General features: G+C 41.4%; 1 protein-coding gene across 6 annotated transcripts in view; it reads left to right on the plus strand.

Moving 5' to 3' along the window:
• Positions 1–2,547: 2,547 nt before the first annotated feature.
• LOC106582863 (inositol 1,4,5-trisphosphate-gated calcium channel ITPR1) overlaps positions 2,548–26,103 on the plus strand; it is a 160,468-nt gene continuing 136,912 nt past the window's right edge. For 4 of the 6 annotated variants that reach the window (XM_045705336.2, XM_014166422.3, XM_045705333.2 and 1 more), the window contains exons 1-3: positions 2,549–2,732; positions 6,115–6,228; positions 14,735–14,805. In XM_045705336.2, the coding sequence (XP_045561292.2) occupies positions 6,137–6,228; positions 14,735–14,805 (163 nt within the window). In that variant the 5' untranslated portion in view covers positions 2,549–2,732; positions 6,115–6,136. Of the gene's footprint in view, positions 2,733–6,114; positions 6,229–14,734; positions 14,806–26,103 lie in introns of all 6 variants that reach the window. The other 2 variants (XM_014166417.3, XM_045705335.2) reach the window with 1 other exon arrangement.

Below are 26,103 nucleotides of genomic sequence, written 5' to 3' on the forward strand. Positions count from 1 at the left end.
TTCACAGGTGTGCCTTGTTGAAAGTTTATTTGTGGAATTTTTCTACCTTCTTAATGCGTTTGAGCCAATCAGTTGTGTTGTGACAAGGTAGGGGTGGTATACAGAAGATAGCCCTATTTGGTAAAAGACCAAGTCCATGTTATGGCAAGAACAGCTCAAATAGGCAAAGAGAAACAACAGTCCATCATTACTTTAAGACATGAAGGTCAGTCAATACAGAACATTTCAAGAACTTTGAAAGTTTCTTCAAGTGCAGTCACAAAAACTATCAAGCGCTATGATGAAACTGTCTCTCATGAGGACTGCCACAGGAAAGGAAGACCCAGAGTTACCTCTGCTGCAGAGGATAAGTTCATTAGCGTTACCAGCCCAAATAAATGCTTCACAGAGTTCAAGTAACATACACATCTCAACATCAACTTTTCAGAGGAGACTGCATGAATCGGGCCTTCATGGTTGAATTGCTGCAAAGAAACCACTACTAAAGGACACCAATAAGAAGATGAGACTTGCTTGGGCTAAAAAACACAAGCAATGGACATTAGACCGGTGGAAATCTGTCCTTTGGTCTGAGGAGTCTAAATTTGAGATTTTTGTTTCTAACCACCGTGTCTTTATGGCAAGCAGAGTAGGTGAACGGATGATCTCCGTTCACCTACTCACGACGCCAGGACAGCGGAGTCAATCACCACCTTCCGGAGACACCTGAAACCCCACCTCTTTAAGGAATAAAGTATAAAGGATAAAGTAATCCTTCTAACCCCCCCCCCCCTTAAAATATTTAGATGCACTATTTTAAAGTGGTTGTTCCACTGGATATCATAAGGTGAATGCACCAATTTGTAAGTCGCTCTGGATAAGAGCGTCTGCTAAATGACTTAAATGTAAATGTAAATCTCTGCATGTGTGGTTCCCACTGTGAAGCATGGAGGAGGAGGTGTGATGGTGTGGGGGTGCTTTGCTGGTGACACTGTCTGTGATTTATTTAGAATTCAAGGCAGACTTAAAACCTCTCAGGGATTGGCGTCCCCCTAGCGGGACAACTTCCAGTGAAAATGATGGATATTAAACATTTAGGTACATAGAAGTGTCTTATATCGGTTGAAAGCGTACATTCTTGTTAATCTAACTGTACTGTCCGATTTACAGTAGCTATTACATAGAAAGCATGCCATGTGATTGTCTGAGGACGGCGCCCCACATCAAAATATTTTTCGACCGGCACAGGTTTCATAAATTCACAAATAGCGATTAAATATTCACTTACTTTTTAAAAATCTTCCTCTGATTTGTCATCCAAAGGGTCCCAGCTATAACATGTAGTGTCGTTTTGTTAGATCAAATCCTTCTTCATATCCCAAAAAGTCTGTTTAGTTGTTGCCATCAATTTGGGTAATCCACTTGTTCAACATGCAGAGTAAAGAATCCGAAAATCTACCCCTAGACTTTGTTTCAACAAGTCAAAATTTGTTTACTCCTCAGATACCCTATAATGTAATCAAACTATAATATTTCTTATGGAAAGAAGTATGTTCAATAGAAACCGATTTTAGCAGGTGCGTCTTGTCTTCATGGCGCTCCCAAACACAAATTTCCAAGACTGTGTCCCTGTACTAAAACTGATATTTCTTATTCGTTTTGGAAGTTACAAGCCTGAAACTTTGAACATATACTGCTGACACCCTGTGGAAGCCATAGGAATTGCATCCTGGGAGCTAAAATTCAGTATTCCCATATACTTTCCATTGTAAGAGCATAGTCTCTCCCCCAAAAAATTCTGGTTGGTTTTTCTTTGGATTTTCTCCTACGATATCTATTGTGTTATAGTCTCCTACATTATTTTAACTTTTCTACAAACTTCAACGTGTTTTCTTTCCAATGGTACCAGTTATATGCATATCCTGGCTTCAGGGCCTGAGCAACAGGCTGTTTACTTTGGGCACGTCAGTCAGGTGGAAATTGAGAAAAAAGGTGCCTAGCCTTAAGAAGTTTTAACCAGTATGGCTACCTATGCATTCTGCCATCCCATCTGGTTTGTGCTTAGTGGGACTATCATTTGTTTTTTAACAGGACAATGAACCAACACACCTACTGTACAGGCTGTGTAAGGGCTATTTGACCAAGAAGGAGTGATGGAGTGCTGCATCAGATGACCTGGCCTCCACAATCAACCTACCTCAACCCAATTAAGATGGCTTGGGATGAGTTGGACCGCAGAGTGAAGGAAAAGCAGCCATCAAGTGCTCAGCATATGTGGGAACTCCTTCAAGACAGTTGGAAAAGCATTCCAGGTGAAGCTGGTTGAGAGAATGCCAGCTGTCATAAAGGCAATGGGTGGCTACTTTGAAGAATCTAAAATCTAAAATATATTTTGAATTGTTTAACACTTTTTTGGTTACGACATGATTCCATATGTGTTGTTTCATAGTTTTGATGTTTTCAGTGTTATTCTACAATGTAGAAAATTGAAAAAATAAAGAAAAACACTTGAATGAGTAGGTGTGTCCAAATATATATATATATAGCGAAAGGGGCGTTTCTTCAAAGAGCATGTGGAGGAGGTAAGAAGGGGATTGCCGCTGAGGACAAATTCAGCTGTCAGAGACGTGGTGTTCTAACTGGAGTTTCAGCCGGCTATCATGGAATTAAACGAGGACAGCGCAGTAGAAATTCACGTTTGCTGATCCTTCCTGAATCTCTTCTATTTTCGTCGCATTCTTCCTTTTGTGAAGGTAAAGTCCTATGCACATCCTCATCCTGTAGCTTAGTTTTGCGAGGAGCATCCTCATCATACATCAATTGTCAAGGAAGTACAGTACGGCTAACCCACAAGTTGTAGCTAGCCTACCTCGATATAACGTTAGTAGGCTACTGCTTCTACCGTTTTTATTGCATTGCATTTCAAGTTCACCAAAATGGGCCTGTATAGTAGAATTAAACCTGAAATTTAAGACGTCAAAATGTCAGACTGTTTTCGACTCAAAGTGACATGTCAGATGTGGGCAATACTGACACAATGTAACCAAGCGGTATATGTGTGGTGTATGCGACTCTGTTGCATTTATTTGACAGCTTCACTCAGGATGTAACCATGTATCCTAGCAAGCAGGCAAAGACTGGCAACGTAGCCTAACATTGTAACGACAATGTATCAATTTAGTCATTGTCAAACAAATCTAATCTTTGGGATTAGTGTAAATGTAGGATTAGTGTAACTTTTTATCTGTATTGATTAATTTTGTTTCATCCTGATAATTCAGAAGCCAATCTCAAGCAAATGTTGCCTACATCAATCAAATGTATTTATATAGCCTTCTTACATCAGCTGATATCTCAAAGTGCTGTACAGAAACCCAGCCTAAAACCCCAAACAGCAAGCAATGCAGGTGTAGAAGCACGGTGGCTAGGAAAAACTCCCTAGAAAGGCCAAAACCTAGGAAGAAACCTAGAGAGGAACCAGGCTATGAGGGGTGGCCAGTCCTCTTCTGGCTGTGCCGGGTGGAGATTATAACAGCACATGGCCAAGATGTTCAAATGTTCATAAATGACCAGCATGGTCAAATAATAATAATCACAGTAGTTGTCGAGGGTGCAACAAGTCAGCACCTCAAGAGTAAATGTCAGTTGGCTTTTCATAGCCGATCATTGAGAGTATCTCTACCGCTCCTGCTGTCTCTATCTAGAGAGTTGAAAACAGCAGGTCTGGGACAGGTAGCACGTCCGGTGAACAGGTCAGGGTTCCATAGCCGCAGGCAGAACAGTTAAAACTGGAGCAGCAGCACGGCCAGGTGGACTGGGGACAGCAAGGAGTCCTCATGCCAGGTAGTCTCTCGGAGGACCTGAGCCCTAGGCATGGTCCTAGGGCTCAGGTCCTCCGAGAAAGAGAGAATTAGAGAGAGCATACTTAAATTCACACAGGACACCAGATAAGACAGGAGAAATACTCCAGATATAACAGACTGACCCTAGCCCCCCGACATATAAACTACTGCAGCATAAATACTGGAGGCTGAGACAGGAAGGGTCAGGAGACACTGTGGACCCATTCGATGATACCCCCGGACATCCATGTCTTCATCACGTCAAGTATCTAAAAACGTGTCAACTCAGATTCATCTCATTTTCACATGTTATAGCTTAGACCCTATTTTACATCATCTGAGGTGTTTGTGTTGTGCCAGCCGTGCATGCTCTTGAATACAGGGTGCGTGTCATTTCAATCATAGAAACAGAATTCAGAGAATGGACCTATCCCTTCAGACCACTGCAATTTAGCTGGTACTCAATTTCAATTTTAATTGAATTGAAATTGTAACTTCCAAGATGGCTGACTTCCATAGGAATGTCTATTCTAGTATATATATTTCAGTAGGTTTCCTATGGAAGATTGACAGTTTAATTTAAAACAATAGATTTTCCCACTCAAGTCAACATTCTGTCATGTGTGGAGATCCAACCAGCTTTGTGGTAGCACTTGAAAGTTTACATTTTAATTGTATTTGCATTTTAGTACATTTATAAGCCACATGACACCCACCCTGTATTCAATAGTGTACTGTGTCTCAACCGATGGTGTGCACATCACAAACACCTCATTCGATGTAAAATAGGGTCTGATCTACATACACTGAGCGTACAAAACATTAAAGACACCTGCTCTTTCCATGACATTGACTGACCAGATTAATCCAGGTGAATGCTACGATCCCTTATTGATGTCATCTGTTAAACCCACTTCAATCAGTGTAGAAGGGGAGGATACTGGTTAAATAAGGATTTTTAAGCTTTGAGACAATTGAGGCAAGGATTGTGAGGGTGAATAGGAAAGACAAGATTTAAGTTGCTTTGAACAGGGTATGTTGGTAGGTGCCAGGCGCCCCAATTTGTGTGTGTCAAGAATTGCAACGCTGCTGGGTTTTTCACACTCATCAGTTTCTCGTGTGTATCAAGAATGGTCCACCATCCAATGGACATCCAGCCAACTTGACACAACTGTTGGAAGCATTGGAGTCAACATGGGCCAACATTCCTGTGGAACGCTTTCAACACCTTGTATTGTCCATGCCCAACGAACTGAGTCTGTTCAGAGGGCAAAAGGGGGTGAAACTCAATATTAGGAATATGTTCCTTTTTGTTTTGTACACTCAGTGTATATGAACATGAACAATATCGTTATTCACGTGTTTTGAGTAATTGACTTAAAATATATATTTTTTAATATAGAAATTATGAAATAGTTTACCAACCCTTATTGTGAGCTTTCAAATAATATACAACTTAACCATTTATATTTTTCAGTGATGAAGACATCGATGTCTCATGGTAGGGTCAACTTTGAACACCTCCATTTCCTGAATGTTTTGGCATTCAGGTCCAAAAGGTTACTTTCTGACCACGTCTACCATGGGCAAACAATTATGGAAGGTTTTGTTGGAATCAAATGGGGTGCAGTCAGAAAGTGATTGAATTCAAATGGAATGACCCTTATTCAATTCTTGCTCTGTACGGTATTGTGTGTGAGAGATTTGGCTGTGTCGACACTCTTCCTTAGGCTATGTCTACACACAAATACACATAGCATGCACCAAACTGTTTGTTTGATTGTTTAATATGTAAACATGGGCCATATCTTGGCAATAAATAGCAATGCTTACTTCCCATTCTCCACACTGTACAAATCCAACATCCCACAGGAAGGACAGTCCTATCAAGTTCTGTTGATCCAGTCAAGTTCCAGACGTGCAAACTGCCTGAGTACATTCTTCTAGTCTATAATCCTCCTTTGATTAAACCAGATGGAATTGCTGAATATTTTCTAGATGAATAATTATCCCATGCTGGAGTTATTTCATTGTGCTACTGCAAGACATCCTATATTGGTCGATATGAATACATATCCAATCGCACACATGTTTGGCAACACTTTACCTTATGTTGCCATTATACCTATGTAGTAGTTACTATAGTAACAATGTTGTAGTTACACGGTAATAGCGGTATAGGTTATTTATTGCATAATATACAATTAAATATGCAGTATTTATCCGTGTAAATGACTGTACATCTGTGTGGTTTATTTGTCATGCTAACTCTTGTCTGTTCCATCTTTTCCAGGCACCGTCCTGGGTGAGACAACATGTCGGACAAGATGTCCAGTTTCCTCCACATAGGCGACATCTGCTCCCTCTATGCGGAGGGCTCCACCAGTGGATTTATCAGCACTTTAGGGTATGTCTGTCTGCCTACTGTTTTACAGCTGCATATGAATCGCATCCCTCTCAACTTGAATTCTCATTAAAACCCCACTGATATTCATCACAAACATTCTCTTTTATTGAATACATGCATGCTCATAGACTCATGTCTGTCACAGTACAGTACACATCCAAGATCAGACACCAGTCTGTGCACATGTACGCATGCAAATACACAGACAGATCCAGGTACCAGTGAAAATATGAACCTTATTGGTGTTTGAAGCCAGGGAGACAGCTCGATCTGCAGCCAAGGTGATAATGTAGAATAATGGAGGGATTTATTTAATTGCTTAGTCTGAGTCATGGCTTTTACTTCACAAGTTTAATTATGTTTTTCTCCCCCAGTGTTATCAGCAGAATAAACCCGTGCTAATTCCATTGTTATGAAAGAAACACCGTGGTGGTGAAGTGTATAATAAGAACAGCTAGATTGCAGAATTCTTGTCATTGAGGTGATACTGTTCTATGCCCTTAAAACACACTTTGATAAATGGCAAGGCAGAGAGTGTTTGGAACTGGTGTGTTAGAGGCAGAGAGGGGTCACATACTTTTGGAGTCCAGCTGATGCAGGATAGCAGTGGAAAGGGGGAAAAAGAGGGTGTTATTAGCAAATAAGAGAGTGAGATGAAGGAAAAAGGGAAACCGTAGGAAAGGTGAGTGTCAGGGAAGAGAGGGATGGGGTTGAACGAGAAACATGTTATACTGAATGGGATAGTGTCAATGGGACACGATGCAGGTGATGTCATATTGTGGGAGGTTTATGGGATGTGTTGGCTCTCCTCTTTCTCCCAAGTTGTACCATTAGTAAACCCTGAAATGATGGGCCTAAGTGGCTTCAATTATTTTGCTTCCTGTGATTGAATTTAAATATTGAGAGCTTATGCAATGAACTGTAAAATTGAAAAATGTAAACTCCAGTTCTTCCTCTAAGTGCTGATACCCATTTATCAAAGAGAATCAGAGAGCATTTTCACGCCTCAACTTTCATCACGGCCAAAGTGAGGGTTGAGGGAATTCATTGACTGAACCGTGACTGGATTCACAAAAGGCTGATGGACTTGACAACACTTCTGGAAGGTTATAAATTATTTCAGCCTCTAGTTCTCTGGCGTCAGAGCAGCTTGACTGCCTCCTGTTCCTCCTCCATTTTCTGCTCATGCCATTTTGTTATTCTTTTGCCTCAGTGAAAATGAACATGGCATCTGTATTGCCCTTTCTACTCTTAGCCTCCTTGTTTAGCAGTCTTAATCATACCTCGTCACTATCTGGCCCTTGAGTCCGTTTCTGCCGTAACATTGACTCTTAACAGCGTAATGAAGCTTTCTTGCTCCTTGCTGAAACAAGCAAGGTGTTGTAGCAAACACGTCTTAGTTGCCTAGACACTAGTGGTGGGGAGTTGACTCCAAAAGATCCTTGCCCGTCGACTCCCATTTCCAGGTGTCAAGCTAGGAATCGACTCCTAAGATTCAGTAGTTTTGCAATGGAGGAGAGGAGTAGTTGCCATAGGCTACTTCCGAGAACACAAACTCTTGCATCTTTCACAGCACCTTCTAGCCATGACTGTAAACTCATGGGTACACTCGCAATGGCTGCCTGGTATTGTGATACAATAATTTCCATGATAATGTAGAATGTACATTCAAATGATGTTAACTGATGTGGCTCATGCAATGGAATATATTTGTTGTAATGTCAGTTAAGTTGAATCAACAAATCACAGCACGTATTTTACTTCCTGCTTTGCGACACGCAGTTGCCAGAAGCCGGCTATCTGTCTAACCAAAAGTGGAACTCATGTCTAAAAATCGAGATTTTGCTCATCTGCCATTTTTTGGGGGGATAATCCGTTTTTCATTCTTTTTATAGCGCTTTTCATTATAACAGAATCTCAAAGCGCTTGTTAAGCCAAATAAACAAGTTATTCAAAAATAAGTATAGGCTACAACAGTAGCTAGATCAAGTCTGTTTTGAAAGCTTCTTGAAGAATACAGCAGATGGACAGCCATGGTCATGAGAGGATCGGGAAGCGCATAGCTAGATGGTCACTCCATCAAAAAAATCACTCTGCTATCCGTAGCTATGATGCACTGGCTACAATGGCAAACCATGTGCGATCAGATGATCAAACTTGCCCCAGCTAGCAGCCTAGTGCTAGCTTGTTTGAATGGCCATTACGGTAGCTAGTTTGCAGTTTGGGTGTCAGTGAAACTTTATGGAGGGAAAAGTACACCATTTCTTTAGGAATGTAGTGAAGTAAAAGTTGTCAAAAATATACTGCTCAAAAAAATAAAGGGAACACTTAAACAACACAATGTAACTCCAAGTCAATCACACTTCTGTGAAATCAAACTGTCCACTTAGGAAGCAACACTGATTGACAATAAATTTCACATGCTGTTGTGCAAATGGAATAGACAACAGCTGGAAATTATAGGCAATAAGCAAGACACCCCAATAAAGGAGTGGTTCTGCAGGTGGAGACCACAGACCACTTCTCAGTTCCTATACTTCCTGGCTGATGTTTTGGTCACTTTTGAATGCTGGCGGTGCTTTCACTCTAGTGGTAGCATGAGACGGAGTCTACAACCCACACAAGTGGCTCAGGTAGTGCAGCTCATCCTGGATGGCACATCAATGCGAGCTGTGGCAAGAAGGTTTGCTGTGTCTGTCAGCATAGTGTCCAGAGCATGGAGGCGCTACCAGGAGACAGGCCAGTACATCAGGAGACGTGGAGGAGGCCGTAGGAGGGCAACAACCCAGCAGCAGGACCGCTACCTCCGCCTTTGTGCAAGGAGGAGCAGGAGGAGCACTGCCAGAGCCCTGCAAAATGACCTCCAGCAGGCCACAAATGTGCATGTGTCTGCTCAAACGGTCAGAAACAGACTCCATGAGGGTGGTATGAGGGCCCGACGTCCACAGGTGGGGGTTGTGCTTACAGCCCAACACCGTGCAGAATGTTTGGCATTTGCCAGAGAACACCAAGATTGGCAAATTCGCCACTGGCGCCCTGTGCTCTTCACAGATGAAAGCAGGTTCACACTGAGCACATGTGACAGACGTGACAGAGTCTGGAGACGCCGTGGAGAACGTTCTGCTGCCTGCAACATCCTCCAGCATGACCGGTTTGGCGGTGGGTCAGTCATGGTGTGGGGTGGCATTTCTTTGGGGGGCCGCACAGCCCTCCATGTGCTCGCGAGAGGTAGCCTGACTGCCATTAGGTACCGAGATGAGATCCTCAGACCCCTTGTGAGACCATATGCTGGTGCAGTTGGCTCTGGGTTCCTCCTAATGCAAGACAATGCTAGACCTCATGTGGCTGGAGTGTGTCAGCAGTTCCTGCAAGAGGAAGGCATTGACGCTATGGACTGGCCCGCCCGTTCCCCAGACCTGAATCCAATTGAGCACATCTGGGACATCATGTCTCGCTCCATCCACCAACGCCACGTTGCACCACAGACTGTCCAGGAGTTGGCGGATGCTTTAGTCCAGGTCTGGGAGGAGATCCCTCAGGAGACCATCCGCCACCTCATCAGGAGCATGCCCAGGCGTTGTAGGGAGGTCATACAGGCACGTGGAGGCCACAAACACCACTGAGCCTCATTTTGACTTGTTTTAAGGACATTACATCAAAGTTGGATCAGCCTGTAGTGTGGTTTTCCACTTTAATTTTGAGTGTGACTCCAGGTCCAGACCTCCATGGGTTGATAAATTGGATTTCCATTGATTATTTTTGTGTGATTTTGTTGTCAGCACATTCAACTATGTAAAGAAAAAAGTATTTAAGAAGATTATTTCTTTCATTCAGATCTAGGATGTGTTGTTTAAGTGTTCCCTTTATTTTTTTGAGCAGTGTATAAAAAGTAAAGTACAGATACCCAAAAAAACACTTAAGTTGTACTTTCAAATATTTTTACTTAAGTCCTTTACACCCGTTACATTTCGAATGCTTAGCAGGACAGGAAAATTGTCTAATTCACACACTTATCAAGAGAAAATCCCTGGTTATCCCTACAGCCTCTGATCTGGCGGACTCACTAAACATATGCTTTGTTTGTAAATTGTGTTGGAGCGTGCCCCTGGCTATGTTGGAGCGTGCCCCTGTGTCACGGTCGTCGTACATCATAGACCAAGGCGCAGCGGGTTGAGTGCTCATTTTCACTTTTTATTTTGAACACTTAAATAAACAAAACAATAAACTAACTACCAGTCTTGCATGCTAAACACAGCAGTGCAAAGAACAACCTCCCACAAATCCCATAACAAACATACTCCTAATTATAGGACCTTCAACCAGAGGCAACGATAAACAGCTGCCTCCAATTGAAGGCCCCAATCCCAATTACCTAAACATAGATCTAAACACCCTAGAACAGACATAGAAATATACAAACATCTAACATAGACCAAAACCCCGGAATACATAAATCAAACACCCCTCTACATAAACAACACACCCCGAACCACATAAAACAAATTCCCCCTGCCACATCCTGACCAAACTATAATAACAAATAACCCCTTTACTGGTCAGGACGTGACACCCTGGCTATCCGTAGATTTTAAAAACAGAAAAATGGTGCCTAATATAAAGAATTTGAAATGATTTATACTTTTACTTTTGATTCTTAAGTATATTTAAAACCAAATACTTAAACTTTTACTCAAGAGTAGTATTTTACTGGGCAACTTTCACTTTTACTTGAGTTATTTTCTAATAAGGTATCTTTACTTTTTCTCCAGAATGACAATTGGGTACTTTTTCCACCACTGCTAGTTTGCAAGCTTGTTGATGAACTTGTATGGCACCAAAGTTTTGGGACTATTCTTAGAAATCAGCATGTATCTTACTTGCTACTTTGTAACATTTGGCCAACATAATGTTTCAGCTAGAGCGGTCAGCTGTGCTGCAGAACTCTGCACACTAATCATCGCAAAACAAACTGCGTTATCAGGAAAGCTAATTTGTGCTATTAGCTAGAATTTCACTACGCTAGCTAGCTAGAGAGTGTATTAAGCATTGAGTGTGTGAACTGGCGTTTTCATATGGATTGATTTGAGACTGGTTCAGCCAGCATGCAGACACTAGCTAGCAAATTTCCATGCACATTTAGAGTTTAATAAATCCTCACTCTAAAACCACAAAACACCTTAGCTAGATGTAGAATTAAGTAGTGAAGACTTGCTCATTAAAAAACTTTATTAGGTGCAGGTTTATAGTTTTTGGTAAGATTAACTCGGATTCTTTTGAGGATGAAAGGGTGTTCAGTGGACGATGTCACCATGGTAACATTTTTTTTGATGTTAGGACATATTTATCATATTTATAGCCAAACTTATTTTTAGTGATCCTGTCTGACATGAGACAATTTTGGTACTCTCGCAATGGCCGCAAGTCCACCCATTATGCCACCATTGACTTGAATGGGGACGCCCTTTCTATTCATTCTCTTTCTATGGCAGCACACACGGTCAGGAGCGGAGGAGAGGAGAAAATGTGGGTCTAAAAATGGTTCTTATGGTGACCACGGTCATTTGGCTGGCCAATTACTGTCTTCCAAAATTCCATGACTGTCAAAGCCCTACTTGACAGTGCTCGTTTGTCAAGTTGCCAACCTTGCACTGTTCTGCCTGGTAATCACTTTTTTTTATAGCAACAGCAGGCAGTGTACAAGGAGGCTGTGATGCTGTTGGTTGTCTCTGTGTATCATACTGACCACTGAGAGACAGCTGTATAATGAGCCACCTGGTCTGCAGCTGATTTAGAGAGGACTGTTCTGTTTGCTACTGTACCAGGGGCCTATAGTCTTTCCTTGGCTGGCTGCATCCTGGAACACAAAGCAAGATTGAAGCCCTCTGGTGATTTTACATATCCGTCATTACACCTCTTTACAGGCTCAAATCAAAGTTTATTGGCTGCGTACACAGATTTGCAGATGTTATCACAGGTGCAACGAAATGCTTTTGTTTCTAGCTGCAGCAGTGCAGCAATCCCTAGCAATACAAAACAATACACACATAATGCAGAAAGTCCCCAAAGAATTTACACAAAATATCAGAATGAGCAATCAGAACGATCTCTGCATACAAATCCAGTTAAATGACATCTTGCAGGAGTCATTAGTGCAGATAGGCCTGAATCTATCCATTATCAGCACAATGCAGTTCATCCATGTGCTACATGGACAAAATATTAGTAATTTGATATGTAAAACAAATACAACTATCGTAACCCCATTCATTCCCCTTGGGGAGATGCTTACAGTGTGTTTTTATCTAAACATAAGAATGTCCTACATTACAATACATAGCCTACACACTGCATGGGCTATAAAAGGAAAAGGCTGCCTGGACTGGATCCAGAACCCCATGGAGGTGTCATATTTATATTTCAGACTACCTGCCAAGCATCCTGTGTTTTGCAGCCAGTAGTAAATCTGACTGAGCTATTATGAAAATGATTTATGGGTTTTATAACTGTGTAGTTACACTAATTACTACAGTAAGTAGTCACATATTATTTTACTAAGTGCTTTGTAATTGCAAAATAAGGGAGTTGAACGTGTTTTGCTATTTCCCAGGTAGTATAACTTTGTTATTATTATTAGTTACAAAATATTAGCCTATGTAACATGTCAATGCAATGTTGTGACTAGTGTAATTACAGTGTAACTACACAGGTATAAGAGCAACACATGTTATTAAAATGTTAGATTCTAATAGTGTAAATGCTTCAGCAGAATGCTCTAAGAATGAGGATCGATAACAGGCCTTATTCTGATTCTTGCATTGCTGCACCAACATAGGAATCAAACAGAGAGTGTTTGAAGGAATGCCAATCACAGATGTTCAGATTCCAAGTGCCTCCAATATTAATTCACCTGTGTTGGTTCATAAGGCACAATGGATTTAGATGTTTAGGAGTTAAGTGTGAATAGGCGTGTAATAAGAACTATTATTTGTAATAATAAGGGAAAACAATTGCTCTTGAAACCGTGAGTTTTAATGCCCTAAAAGGTTTATTCACAGGCAAAGCCCCAATCCTTTTTATATTTCACCAGCTTCTCCCAAACCAAATATTTATTTTCATAATAACCCCTGAAATATATATACATTTAAGCCAGGAATCTCTGCCGAAGCTGTTCTTGCTCTGTTTATTTTTAGCTCAGAAGGTTTGGCTTAGGTCTGAGTGAGCAGACTGGCTTAGTATTGCTGTGAATGCCCTTACAGCGGGTAGCGGGTGAAACACAGCTCACATCCACTGTTTAGACGGTTTGGTCTCAGGCCTTGATGTCCTCATAGTTCTCTCTATGTGCAGCCTCCAGAGAGGGCAGCTGGATGCCTCTGCTCTGCTTGGCCAAAGTTGGGCATACTGAGTTTGATGGGCAGCTCTCACAGCAATCTGCCCTCTACAACTCTTGACCAATATTCCTTTTGTTGATACAATGAAGTAGTGGTATTATGCACTGTGATGCTGGTTGGTGACACATGCAGGATAGCCTGGATCAAAATGACAGTAATGTTTAGGAGTGAAAGAGACGGGTGTAATAATAAAGATGGAGACTAAAGGGGAAATCTGCAGTTGCTACATCCATTTTTGCAATTCTAAATTATGTATACCCATTGATTCTTAAAGAATATACCCCAGCAGAACCCACAATATAATCTGGTTTTACTCCAATGTTTGTAAACAATGTAAATGTAGGCCTAAACAAACACTATATAGCCAAAAAACATGGTTCAAACTGTAATTTTAATGTCATGGATGGTCAGTCCTTGCATCCAGTCCATCCTTGCGTTTATTACCAAATATGGATGAGCCTGTGTGCCAGTGGCAGCAGTGGCATCACCCAAGTGGGTACTGCACAAATGGTAGTGCTGGAGGAGCACGGAGGGGTTGTTGGGCACGGCGAGGTGCGCTGCTGAGGCTGCGGACCTATCTGTCTTTAACCACCTGTCTGTGACTGAGATGCTTCCTCCACCATCGATGTTTCCTCTGCTTCGTTCACCATCCAAAGTGCTTGAACAACCCTCCATGACCCATCCATCAGACGTCTGAACTTGCTTGATTAGCTACCTAAGACATTTATTGATTTACTTTGATTTCTTGGTGTGTACGCAATTCAGCTTTTAGCTGCCATGTATACTGAAATAAAACTCAACTCAACATCCATAGCTCTGTCTAAGAATTTGAATGTGGTAACATTTCTCCTGTCCCATCCCTCAGCCTTTTACCAAAACAGCGGTGGGGTGCCCAGCTTTGTTATGGTTTCATCTGCAAATTTCCCCTTTAAAGTATTGAGCGATTCAACATCATTATTTGTACTGTGTATGCACGTGCATCAGTAGCATCCACTGCTGAGAATGAAAATTGTAGCTGATGTTATTGTTTGTCTGTTTTTGGAGGCTAGATGGATGTGTAGTCAGAGAGATTAATATTCTGAGTGTTTGACAGCTGTCATTGCTCCTCCTGTCCCCAGGCTTGTGGATGACCGCTGTGTGGTACAGCCAGACACAGGCGACCTTAACAACCCACCCAAGAAATTTCGAGGTAAGGACCATCACTCTGTTCAGTCTGCTGTTCAAATGCAAGCATTCAACCAATATTGTTTGATCAAACAATCAGCAAGGAGTTAAGGCATTGCTTAATGTGACCTTTTTTCACTATAGTTTGCTCTGTCAGTCCAAATCAAAGAATACTTTTATTTGTCACATGCTTTGTAAACAACAGGTGTAAACTAACAGTGAAATGCTTACTTACGGGCCCTTCCCAACAATGCAGAGATTTTTAAATAATTTAAATAATTTAATAAAAGCAAAATATTAACACAGGGAATAAATATACAATGAGTAACGATAACTTGGCTATATACACAGGGTACCAGTACAGAGTCGATGTGCAGGGGTACGGGGTAACTGAGGTAGATAATATGTACCAATAGGTAGGGATAAAGTGAATAGGCAACAGGATAGATAATAAACAGTAGGAGCAGCGTATGTGATGAATCAAAAGAGTTAGTGCAAAAAGGGTCAATGCTGATAGTTCAGGTAGCTATTTGACCTCTTAAGGATTAGCCCCTTTTTTTCAATTTTCACCTAATATGACATACCAAATCTAACTGCCTGTAGCTCAGGCCCTGAAGCAAGGATATGCATATTCTTGGTACCATTTGAAAGGAAACACTTTGAAGTTTATGGAAATGTGAAAGGAATGTAGTAGAATATAACACAATAGATCTGGTTAAAGATTATTCAAAGAAGAAAAGAAAACGTTCTTTTGTATTTTTTTGTGTACCATCATCTTTGAAATGCAAGAGAAAGGCCATAATGTATTATTCCAGCACAGGTGCAATTTAGATTTTGGCCACTAGATTAGAGGTCGACCGATTATGATTTTTCAATACCGATTACTGAAGGACCAAAAAAAAGCAGATGCCGATTAATCGGCTGATTTTTATATATATATTTGTAACAAATGACAATTACAACAATAATGAATGAACAATGAACACTTTTTTTTATCTTAATATAATACATAAATAAAATCAATTTAGTCTCAAATAAATAATGTAACGTTCAATTTGGTTTAAATAATGCAAAAACACAGTGTTGGAGAAGAAAGTAAAAGTGCAATATGTGCCATGCAAAAAAGCTAACGTTTAAGTTCCTTGCTCAGAACACGAGAACATATGAAAGCTGGTGGTTCCTTTTAACATGAGTCTTCAAAATTCTCAGTTAAGAAGTTTTAGGTTGTAGTTTTTAGAGGAATTATAGGACTATTTCTCTCTATACCATTTGTATTTCATATCTTTGACTATTGGATATTCTTATAGGCACTTTAGTATTGTCAGCCTAATCTCAGGAGTTGATAGGCTTGATGTCATAAACAGCGCTGTGCATCCCAGCATTGCTAAGAGCTGCTGTTTGAATGAATGCTTACGAGCCTGCTGCTGCCTACCACCGCTCAGACTGCTTTATCAAATATCAAATCATATACTTAACTATAATATAATAAACACATAGAAATACGAGCCTTTGGTCATTATCGTGGGGTGGCAGGTAGCTTAGTGGTTGGACTAGTAACCGAAAGGTTGCAAGATCGAATCCCCGAGCCGACAAGGTAAAAATCTATCGTTCTGCCCCTGAACAAGGCAGTTAACCCACTGTTCCTAGGCCGTCATTGAATATAAGAATTTGTTCTTAACTGACTTGCCTAGTTAAATAAAAGGTTAATAAGTAATTAATATGGTCAAATCCGGAAACTATCATTTCGAAAACAAAACATTTATTCTTTCAGTGAAATACGGAACCGTTCCTTATTTTATTGAACGGGTGGCAACCCTAAGTCTAAAAATTACTGTTACATTGCACAACCTTCAATGTTATGTCATAATTATGTAAAATTCAGGCAAATTAATTACGGTCTTTGTTAGGAATAAATGGCCTTTCAACAGTTCGCAACGAACCAGGCGGCCCAACCTGCATATACCCTGACTCTGCTTGCACTGAACACAAGAGAAGTGACACAATTTCCCTAGTTAACATTGCCTGCTAACATGAATTTCTTTTAACTATTTCACTAACTATACTGAACAAAAATATAAATGCAACATGCAAAGTGTTGGTCCCATGTTTCATGAACTGAAATAAAAAATCCCAGAAATGTTCCATATGCACAAAAAGCTTATTTCTGTCACGGTTGTCTGAAGAATGGGACCAATGCGCAGAGTGTGTATCGTTCCACATTTAATAAAACTGTGAAACTATGCAAGACATACTAATAAACAAAACAACAAACCGTGACGAAGAGGTGCAACATACACTACTCAAAATACAATCTCCTACAACCCCAGGTGGGAAAAACAACTACTTAAGTATGATCTCCAATTAGAGACAATGATGACCAGCTGCCCCTAATTGGAGATCATCCCAAAAAACAACATAGAAATACAGAAACAAGAACATGACAACAGAAAATCTAAACTAGACACAACCCCGTCACACCCTGACCTACCCTACCATAGAAAATAAAAGCTGCTATGGTCAGGACGTGACAATTTCTCTCAAATGTTGATCACACATTTGTTTATTTCCTTGTTAGTGAGCATTTCTCCTTTTGCCAAGATAATCCATCCACCTGACAGGTGTGGCATATCAATAAGCGGATTAAACAACATGATCATTACACAGGTGCACCTTATGCTAGGGACAATAAAAGGCCTCTCGAAAAATGTGCAGTTTTGTCACAATGCCACAGATGTCTCAAGTTTTAAGGGAGCGTGCAATTGACATGCTGACTGCAGGAATGTCCACCAGAGCTGTTGCCAGAGAATTGAATATTAATTTCTCTACCATAAGCCGCCTCCTACATCGTTTTAGAGAATCTGGCAGTGCGTCCAACTGGCCTCATAACCGTAGACCATGTGTAACCACGACAGCCCAGGACCTCCACATCCAGTTTCTTCAACTATGGGATTGTCTGAAACCAGCCACCCAGACAGCTGATGAAACTGTGAGTTTGCACAACCGAAGAATTTCGGCACAAACTTTCAGAAACCGTCTCACATTCGATGACCACTGGCATGCTGGAGAAGTGTACTCTTCACGGATGAATCCCAGTTTCAACTGTACCAGGCAGATGGCAGACAGCGTGTATGGTGTTGTGTGGGCAAAAGGTTTGCTGATCAATGTTGTGAACAGAGTGCCCCATGATGGCGGTGGGGTTATGGTATGGGCAGGCATAAGCTACGGACAATGAACACAATTGTATTTTATCAATGGCAATTTGAATGCACAGAGATACCGTGACGAGATCCTGAGGCCCATTGTCATGCCATGCATCCGTCACCATCACCTAATTTTTCAGCATGATAATGCACAGCCCCATGTCGCAAGGATCTGTACACAATTCCTGGAAGCTGGAAATGTCCCAATTTTTCCATGACCTGCATACTCACCAGACATGACACCCATTGAGGATGTTTGGGATGCTGTGGATCGACACTTATGACAGCGAGTTCCAGTTCCCGCAAAAATCCAGCAACTCCGCACAGCCATTGAAGAGGAGTGGGAAAACATTCCACAGGCCACAATCAACAGCCTGATCAAGTCTATGTGAAGGAGATGTGTTGCGCTGCATGGTACAAGTGGTGGTCACACCAGATACTGACTGGTTTTCTGATCCACGCCCCTACCTTCTTTTTAAGGTATCTGTGACCAACAGATGCATGTCTGTATTCCCAGTTATGTGACATCCATAGATTAGGGCCTAATGAATTTATTTCAAGTGACTGATTTCCTTATGTGAACTGTAACTCAGTAAAATCCTTTAAATTGTTGCATGTTGCGTTTTATATTTTTGTTCAGTGTATTTATCAGTATTATCATTTACATTAGAAGCTGTTCAGGTTCCTGTCGGTTCCAGATTTGGTGCACTGGTACCGCCTGCAGTGCGGTAGCAGAGAGTCTATGACTTGTGTGGCTGGAGTCTGACAACTTTTAGGGCCTTCCTCTGACACTGCCTCGTATAAAGGTCCTGGATGGCAGGGAGCTCGGCCCCAGTGATGTACTGGGCCATATGCACTACCCTCTGTTGCCATACCAACCGGTGATGCAGCCAATCAATATGTTCTTAACTGTGCAGCTGTAGAACTTTTTGGGGATCTGAGGGCCGATGCCAAATCTTTTCAGCCTCCTGAGGGGGAAGAGGCATTTTCGTGACTTTTTCACAACTGTGTTGGGGTGTGTGGACCATGATCATTCTTTAGTTATGTGGACACCGAGTAACTTGAACCTCTCTGCCCGCTCAATTACAGCCCTGTTGAAGTGGATGGGGGCGTCCTCGGCCCCATTCCTGTAGTCCACGATCAGCTCCTTTGTCTTGCTGACGTTGAGGGAGAGGTTGTTGTCTTGTCTCATCGTCGGTGCCAGCTCGTCAGCGCGTATTTTGGGTACGTGGCCTTGTGAATGTTAACCTGTTTAAAGGTCTTACGTCGGGTACAGACAGTGAGATCACAGTCCTCCGGAACAGCTGGTGCTCTCATGCGTAGTTCAGTATTGCTTGCCCCGAAGTGGGCATAGAAGGAATTTAGCTCATCTGGTAGGCTCACATCACTGTGCAGCTCACGTCTGGGTTTCCCTGTGTAATCCATGATAGTTTGCAAGCCCTGCAAGATATGCTCAGCGTCAGAGCCGGCATAGTAGGATTCGATCTTTGATGGGTCATCGGAGTTCATAGCGGGATTCCTTATAATCGTCCGGATTAGTGTCCTGCTCCTTGAACACGGCAGCTCTAAGCTTTAGCTCTGTGTGGATGTTGCCTGTAATTCATGGCTTCTAGTTGGGATGTTAATGTGGGGGCAACTTCGTCGATGCACTTAATGAAGCCGGTGACTGATGTGGTAAACTCCAATGTTACATGAATCCAGGAACATATTCCAGTCTGTGCTATCGAAACAGTCCTGTAGTGTATAATCTGCTTTGTCGGACCACTGGTACTTCCAGTTTGAGTTTGATTGTAAGTAGGAATCAGGATGATTGAGTTATGGTCAAATTTGCCAAATGGAGAGCTTCGTATGTGTTTCTGTGCATGGAGTAAAGGTGATCTAGAGTTTTTCGCTCTAGTTGCACAGGTGACTTGCTGGTAAAAGTGAGTGTCCCCTGTTCTGTGTCACGAACCAGCTCGAAGTTCATAAGGGAGACAACGAATAACAAAATATATTTATTAAATTAAGTAAACTAAATACAATTAAGTGTGTGTAGTGTAAGTGAGTGTTTTGCATGTATAAATGCGGGGTGTTGAAAGGTGCCAAAGCAAAGGCCACAAAAAACCACAACCAAAATCTGTCTGCATGGAGAGAGTCTCCTCCATGAATGGGGAAGCTGTGTATTTATCCTGGGACACACCTTGGACCAGGTGTGTCCCATGTCGCTGACGACCCACCCGGCTCCGCCCACCGGCATCCTAATAAGGAAAACAAGAGCAAAAAGAAATACGGCAGACAGAGCGGGAGGGTCGTCACCACCCCCCCATAAAAACCAGGGACGAACAAGGACCCCAGAACAAGTGACAGCCTCTGCGTCCCAAATTGACACAGCCGCTGCGTCCCAAATTGACGAAGGTGTACATGTTCACACTTCCATTTGCCCCAGCCAACCCCATCCTCCCCAGACCTCAGCAACCTTTGCACACAGGAAGCAACGTCTAAGAGGAAAGAAGAAAACGAGACCAGAAGGGAACAGACAAGCGACAGAACAATACCAAACAATGGTCATGTCACGTAAACATTCAGGAACAGGGCACACAAGAGCGTGTCAGCAACAAGCTCCAACAAAAATAACATCTCAGGGTCATTCTCATTAAATTTTGGCAACATCAACGTAACAGAATTTGACATTTATCACTAACTTCAATCTTGTAGTGTTCAGCAATCTTCAACAGCTATTTTTTAGTACTTAGTTCTAACAGTTCCTCTGATGGAAAGCAAATGAACTCATCTACATTTGACACCATAGTCAGAAGTAAATACAAACATTTGTTTTCGCTCTTCCACTCTGCTGAACACACCAGACCACAAGAGAAGTGACAATCACACTGGGCACCACAGAAGAGAGATGAGCTGTATATGGAGCTTCCCCAAAACCTACAGTAACTCAACCCTAGTCTTCATGTGGATTCGTGGTGGGTAATTACGCACTGTAGCCCGCTGTCAAGGAAATAAACCACCCAGCACGCTGGCAAATTCCCCCAAGCCACAGATGTGGCCCCGAGACAACTGCTCAGTCCACAGACACCACACAAAAATAAACCACGTCCAACGTATTCCAAAATGAAACACGTCACTAAGCTTAACAGGGGAAAAAGGCTATAGCTCCGGGTAGTAAGTGTCACTACCCTACCCAAATCTCTCACTGAGGTACACAGCCGATTGTACTCACCTAAGACCAATGTCCCAACAGCAAGTAGAACAAGAGTTTCCAGCCTGGGCAGGGGCTGCAGTGGCAAGTTTACCAAACAAACAATGGCAACCAGTACTGGGCACCTAACATTACAACTCAAACAAGCTGTAAAAAAAGATGCAAACAAAGCACCTACACCTAAACATTAACTCCACGTTTTCTCCCAAACACAATACCTTCAAGATCCTGGATGAGCCCCTACTTGTCACGAACCGGCTCGAAGTTCATAACAAAAGGGAGACAACGTGGAGACAAGGAATAACAAAATATATTAAATAAAGTAAACTAAATACAATTAACAATGGTGTGTGTGTAAGTGAGTGTTTTGCATGCATCAATGTGATAATGCAGGGTGTTGAAAGGTGCCAAAGCAAACAACCAAAAGGCCACAAAAATACCACAACCAAAATCATTCTGTGTCTGCATGGAGAGAGTCTCCTCCATGAATGGGGAAGTGGTGTATTTATCTTGGGACACACCCGGGCCCAGGTGTGTCCCATGTCGCTGACGACCCTCCCGGCTCCGCCCACCGGCATCCTAATAAGGAAAACAAGAGCAAAGAGAAGGAATACGGCAGACAGAGTAGGAGGGTCGTCACATCCGATAACATACACTGGACATGATGTCAACTGGAAAAAGCTGTTTAGATTCTCTTCTCTGAGGCCATCATCATTACATGGGGATTATAACTAAGTACTGTATGTTTAACCAAATGGTTTGTGCTCCATGTAACCATTAGATCAGTAGTTGACACTGAGTAGATATAAAAGGTATTTTGAGACATGGAGATGTGACCCCTGCTCCTTTGTTATGAAATGTGAACTGGTGTCTTTGTGAAAATGAAGCTGTACTGAAGCTAATTAACCTTGCGTTCACCTGCCACCCCTCAGCCCCTGACTGAAAAGTGGCACTAGGCTACATTACAGTACAGTTAGTACACCACAATGTGTCACCTAGTGAGAGGCCTGTGTTAACTCTGAGGGGAAAGTATGTTTAACTCTGATGCCCTTTGTTCTTTCATCACTAAAACAATGAGAATTTTCATCTATTATTTTATCTGGCAGTGGCAGCATTTAAAAATTAAGCTTGTATCAAATGTCTTTGGACTGTAAAACATTTTGTGAAGCGATTGATGGCAGAGTGCCATGTTTCTTATAGTTATTGAGGCTGAGATGTCGAACTAGCCAGATGCAGTCCATTTCCTGCAAATGTAAGCAGTGTGGATTACGCTAGGACATCTCTCAGAGCTAAGTGTTCAGAGACTGTCTAGAAGTCTGAAACAGGATTGTGTGTGAGTAAAATGTACTATTTTCTGGCAGTTTCTCAAGGCATTCGGGATTCTTCTACTACAAGTTATGAGTCATGCTTTTGATCAATGTTTGACATTAATGAACACAGCCCAGGGGTCCTTGCATTAGATCAGATTGATCTTCATACATCTTTCATGACAGGTCTGATAGACTTCACTGTTCATTTCCACATTTCCATCAACAGGTGAGCACTCAGTTAATATAGATTGATGCAGTAGTGCGGAAAATGTATCCCACTGGGTGTTAGACTCCAATGTGTTTCCAGGGTTTGGTTTTGCCTGAGTGTTGCTCTCAGTAATGTTGTCTGTGAAGTTGCAAACTGTTTGGTGGTTTTGAAGCCCATTTGTGATAGCCAAAAGCAACCCCTGGTGTCTTGGTTCCAATGCAAACCCTTATTTCCAGTTTGCTGTTATTGGGATTTTGATTTTGATAGGCTGAGGCAGCAACAAAAATAGATTTTTTGTTGTTGTTATTTCGTTAACTTTCCTTTCACTGGAACTAGAGCTTCATATCTTCAGAGGCATCTTAATTCATGAACAACAACACTGTCCTGAAATAAAACACTTTGGTACATCTACGAGTGTATTTTGATGGCACTGCTGTTTTAAACCCTACCACATTTAATACTTGGACGTTCTGGAATTCCCTTTTTATTGCTTTAACATATCAAATCCAATGTGTTTGTTGTTTAGTCATTCAAATAGTCGGGAGGACTCGGAACGATTACTGTGATTAGTGAAATGAAAGTACATTGGGACTCGTGGGGTTCATCATAAATTGCCATGGCTGTTTGAACTGGCACTGTGTCAATCCTATTGCCATAGAAATGGCATATTGACCTTTCCTAGATGGAGATTTCAACGGTGGATGAAGTATGCTACAAAATTGCTCTTTTTAGCTCATTCCGAACACATAGGCTTTGTGCATAATGCAAATGCTGAATTTCATCATTTATTGTATACTGGTAGCCTACATAATAAGATAATAGACTACACTCTCATTTATAGCACTTTGATTAAAAGTACATTAGGTTATTTTGGAGAAGCTATGAATTTGTATGATTGGTTGGAAGTTATATAAATGTTCTGTTTTGAGCTTTATTCTCAGACTTATTCTCGGACTGTTACTTTTCCCCCCACTATCTCAAAACCATACAGGGTAGACGTTATTGGGACTTTAAGACTGATCAGTGATGTGTCAGACAGTAAAGCACCTGGAGTGTTTACAGTAGAAGCCTCCCTGCATCTCAAGGTCAGTGCAGCAGGATGATTCTGGCATCAGCAGGGAGGGCCATCTGGGAGTGGTTGTGAGACTCCTGCTTGATGGGCTCCTGGAGGTGCTGGCTCCATACTGTCTCGGTCTCTAATGGAGCCCTTTTCAAATGAGCACAAGGCCTTAGCAGGCCTCCAGAGCAGACCTTTTGTACATTCTTTTTTGAGTTACATGACGTGAGTTACATTTACTCGAATCAAGGTCATGTAAATTGAATTGACATTTTTATCCCTGAAAATTATGAGCCCCACTTTACTTTATTTAGCACGTCCGTGTCATTGTCACACAAATCACTCTCTATTTGTGACTGACCGGCTCAATTTGGTCTTATGTAGCAAAATTATTTTAAATTGTGTTTTTTACATTGGATAAATGTAGAGACTCAGAGCTAGAAATGGGAATATCATACACTACAGTTGAGTAACAATGGGAAAGTAATTCTGCTTTGAAAGTCATAAACTTGTTATCCCACTTTTGAGAAAATGGCCCTTGAATGTTGTGGTTCACCTACTAGAGAGCTCTTTGTCTACACCCATTCAGCATCGTTCACACCCTCTTAAGCCTTAGCCCCACCCATCTCTTTAAGGATTCACATGTGAGGCCATGTGCTATATAGAGTGAGTACGGTAGTGTACAAAACAGACAAAGATTTCAAGACTAAAGGCTGGTTTATACTACGTCTTTCGACATGTCTGTAGATAGTTGTCGCAGTGAACATTCTATTGTTGTCCGACATCAAACTTGTCATAGCTGGCTAGCCAATTCAAATAATGACCATATATAGCTGACAACGTCTTAACTTTAGCTAATTTGTATTCGCTATTACAGAAAAATAAACTCAAAACATGATCATTATTTACAAGTTAATGGCGAGCTTATTACAGAAAGTGGCTTATGGTTGTGAGTTTGACGAAATAAAAGCAGGCCATTCTGCCGTAGAATTTTAGAACTTGTACACTGTCTCGTTGGCCTAACGTTATATCCCAATTTGACTTTGGTGCAGGTCATGTTGTTCTTCACATTACCATCTCTGGTAAACACACTATATCAAAGTGTATTTGTCACATGCACAGGATACAGAAGGTATAAACGGTACAGTGAAATGGTTACTTGCATAGTGGAGTCTTTTGTTTAGACATGTAGCAAGCTAGCTATCTGAACAATGAACCATAATCCCAACTCATAATGTTCCGACCCTTCATGAATCTGCTGGTAGCTAAAGCTAACCAACTAGCTAGGTCCAATGTTAGCTAGCTAGCTAAAATCAGGCTATAACTAGCAATGCAAATGTCTCTGAGATAAAAAAAAATAGTATTACTATGGCTCCCTGTGGCTCAGTTGGTAGAGCATGGTGTGTGCAACACCAGGGTTGTGGGTTCGATTCCCACAGGGGGCCAGTACAAAGAAAAATGCATGAAAATGAAATGTATGCATTCACAACTGTAAGTCGCTCTGGATAAGAGCATCTGCTAAATGACTAAAATATAAATGTACTACACAGATCATACATGTAACGTTAGCTAGCGAGCAAGCCAGCTACTGTTAACAGTAAGCTTTAACTTACAATGAAAACAACTTTCTGACAAAATTAGAATCTTATAGTATATGAAAATGTAGCAAGCTAGACTCTCTTACCCTTATACATGGATGAACGCTTCTCCCTCTCTGTCATGTTCTCCCTCTCTGTCATGGATGACATGGTTACCCTTAGTTTGAAGATATAATCCAGAGACAGGTTTTTTATACAAAGCCTTCTTCTGTGTGTTCTTTTTTTGACTCCCTCTGCATTATTTGTAATGAAACGCTAGAATTTTCCATCTGCTTCTACCGGGCATTCCCTTGATTTCAAAACATGGCCCTCCAGAAAGTGGAGAGCATTAGCAACACTTTACGATATCTTTTGAAATAGCTGCGTTAGAAACGATTACCTACACATACCGATGTGTCTACATTGAAATGCCTCTCCTGTAAAGTAGTGACGCTCGACATATGCCTAGTTTCCTGAAGCGAGTCACATTTTATGTCAACCTTCAGGTTCAATGGTGACAAAATGAAGAGGTGGTGTGTAATGAAACACACCACAACTACTCTTATACAGTGCATTTGGAAAGTATTCAGACCCCATGACTTTTTCTATATTTTGGTACGCTACAGCCTTATTCTAAAATGTATTAAATAATTTTTTTACCTCATAAATCTTCACACAGTACCCCGTAATGACAAAAAATAAACGTTTTTAATTTTTTTGTTGCAAATGTATTCAAAATAAAAAACAGATACCTTATTTACATAGGTATTCAGACCCTTTG

This window comes from Salmo salar, chromosome 22, assembly GCF_965601325.2.
Source record: "Salmo salar chromosome 22, fSalSal1, whole genome shotgun sequence".
NCBI lineage: Eukaryota > Metazoa > Chordata > Actinopteri > Salmoniformes > Salmonidae > Salmo > Salmo salar.